Raw genomic sequence first — 1,029 nt, forward strand, 5'->3', positions numbered from 1 at the left:
GGGAGGCTCCTGAAATTCCCCAGAGGCAACCCGGAGAGCCCAGCAGCGTCAGCAGAGTTCCCCTTCAGATCTGGCCTGTGACTTGGGGAAGTGCTTCACCCTGGGCCCCTGGGGTTTCCCTGGGCTCCAGGGAGGGAAGAAGCCTGGCACCACTCCTACCTAGAAACTCACCGTGGCTCCAGCCTTTCTCACCTTTCCCAGGCTGGAGTCATCCTCACCCGGTAGCCCAGGGTCTTGGCCTCAGAGAACCATGTTCTGGCCTAGGTTGGCCACTAACCTGCTGCCCAATCCCCGAAGTGGGGGAGGGGGAAGGGGACATCAACCCCTCTGGCCCAAGGTCTCCAAGTAGAAGAGAGACTGCACCCTTCAGTGTAGAAATCACTGGTAGAAGCAGGCACAAGTCAACTTTTGCTGTGACAAATTCCTGGGGGTGGGGAGGAGTGGAACATCCTGGAAGGCACAGGGAAAAGAGAGAGGAAGCTGGGCGAGGGACACCACAGCCGAAGTCCCTGGGAAGGGGGATGTGCATCTGAGAAGCCAGTCCCCAAGGCATGAGAAGCGCGCAGAACGCCAAGGGGGTGGGCGCGCTCTTCCAGGCTGCGGCGGAAAGAGGGGGTGTTTGGGCCGCACTGCCCCCGGCACACACCTTCTCTCAGGAGCTAGTCCCCGGTCCTCCCCAAGCGCATCCGCCCCCAGTCCCGGGCGACCCGCCCGCATGAGGCCGCAGGGGCGGCGCTGGCGCCTTCCTGCTCTGCCCTTGTATGGTGGCTTGGGGGCCGGGCCAGGCTACTTAAGGCTGGGCTGCCAACAGCTGCCGGAGCAGACGGCGGGGCCGCGCGGAGAGCTCGGGGAGAGGGAGGAGTGGGGAGCAGAGGGGAAGCGCAGGAAGAGGCCGGAGCCATGGGGCTGGAGGAGGCACGAGAGCTGGAGTGCGCGGCGCTGGGCGCGCTGCTGCGGGAGCCGCGGGAGGCCGAGCGCACGCTGCTGCTCGACTGCCGCCCCTTCTTGGCCTTCTGCCGGCGCCACGTG

General features: G+C 65.5%; 1 protein-coding gene across 1 annotated transcript in view; it reads left to right on the top strand.

The window, feature by feature from the left end:
- Window positions 1-841: 841 nt before the first annotated feature.
- Window positions 842-1,029, top strand: part of DUSP2 (dual specificity phosphatase 2) — a 2,161-nt gene continuing 1,973 nt past the window's right edge. The window contains exon 1 of the mRNA XM_006909478.3: window positions 842-1,026. Within this exon, the coding sequence (XP_006909540.1) occupies window positions 901-1,026 (126 nt within the window). The 5' untranslated portion in view covers window positions 842-900. The remainder of the gene's footprint in view (window positions 1,027-1,029) is intronic.

Source organism: Pteropus alecto, unplaced genomic scaffold, assembly GCF_000325575.1.
Source record: "Pteropus alecto unplaced genomic scaffold, ASM32557v1 scaffold223, whole genome shotgun sequence".
In the NCBI taxonomy this organism is placed as follows: domain Eukaryota; kingdom Metazoa; phylum Chordata; class Mammalia; order Chiroptera; family Pteropodidae; genus Pteropus; species Pteropus alecto.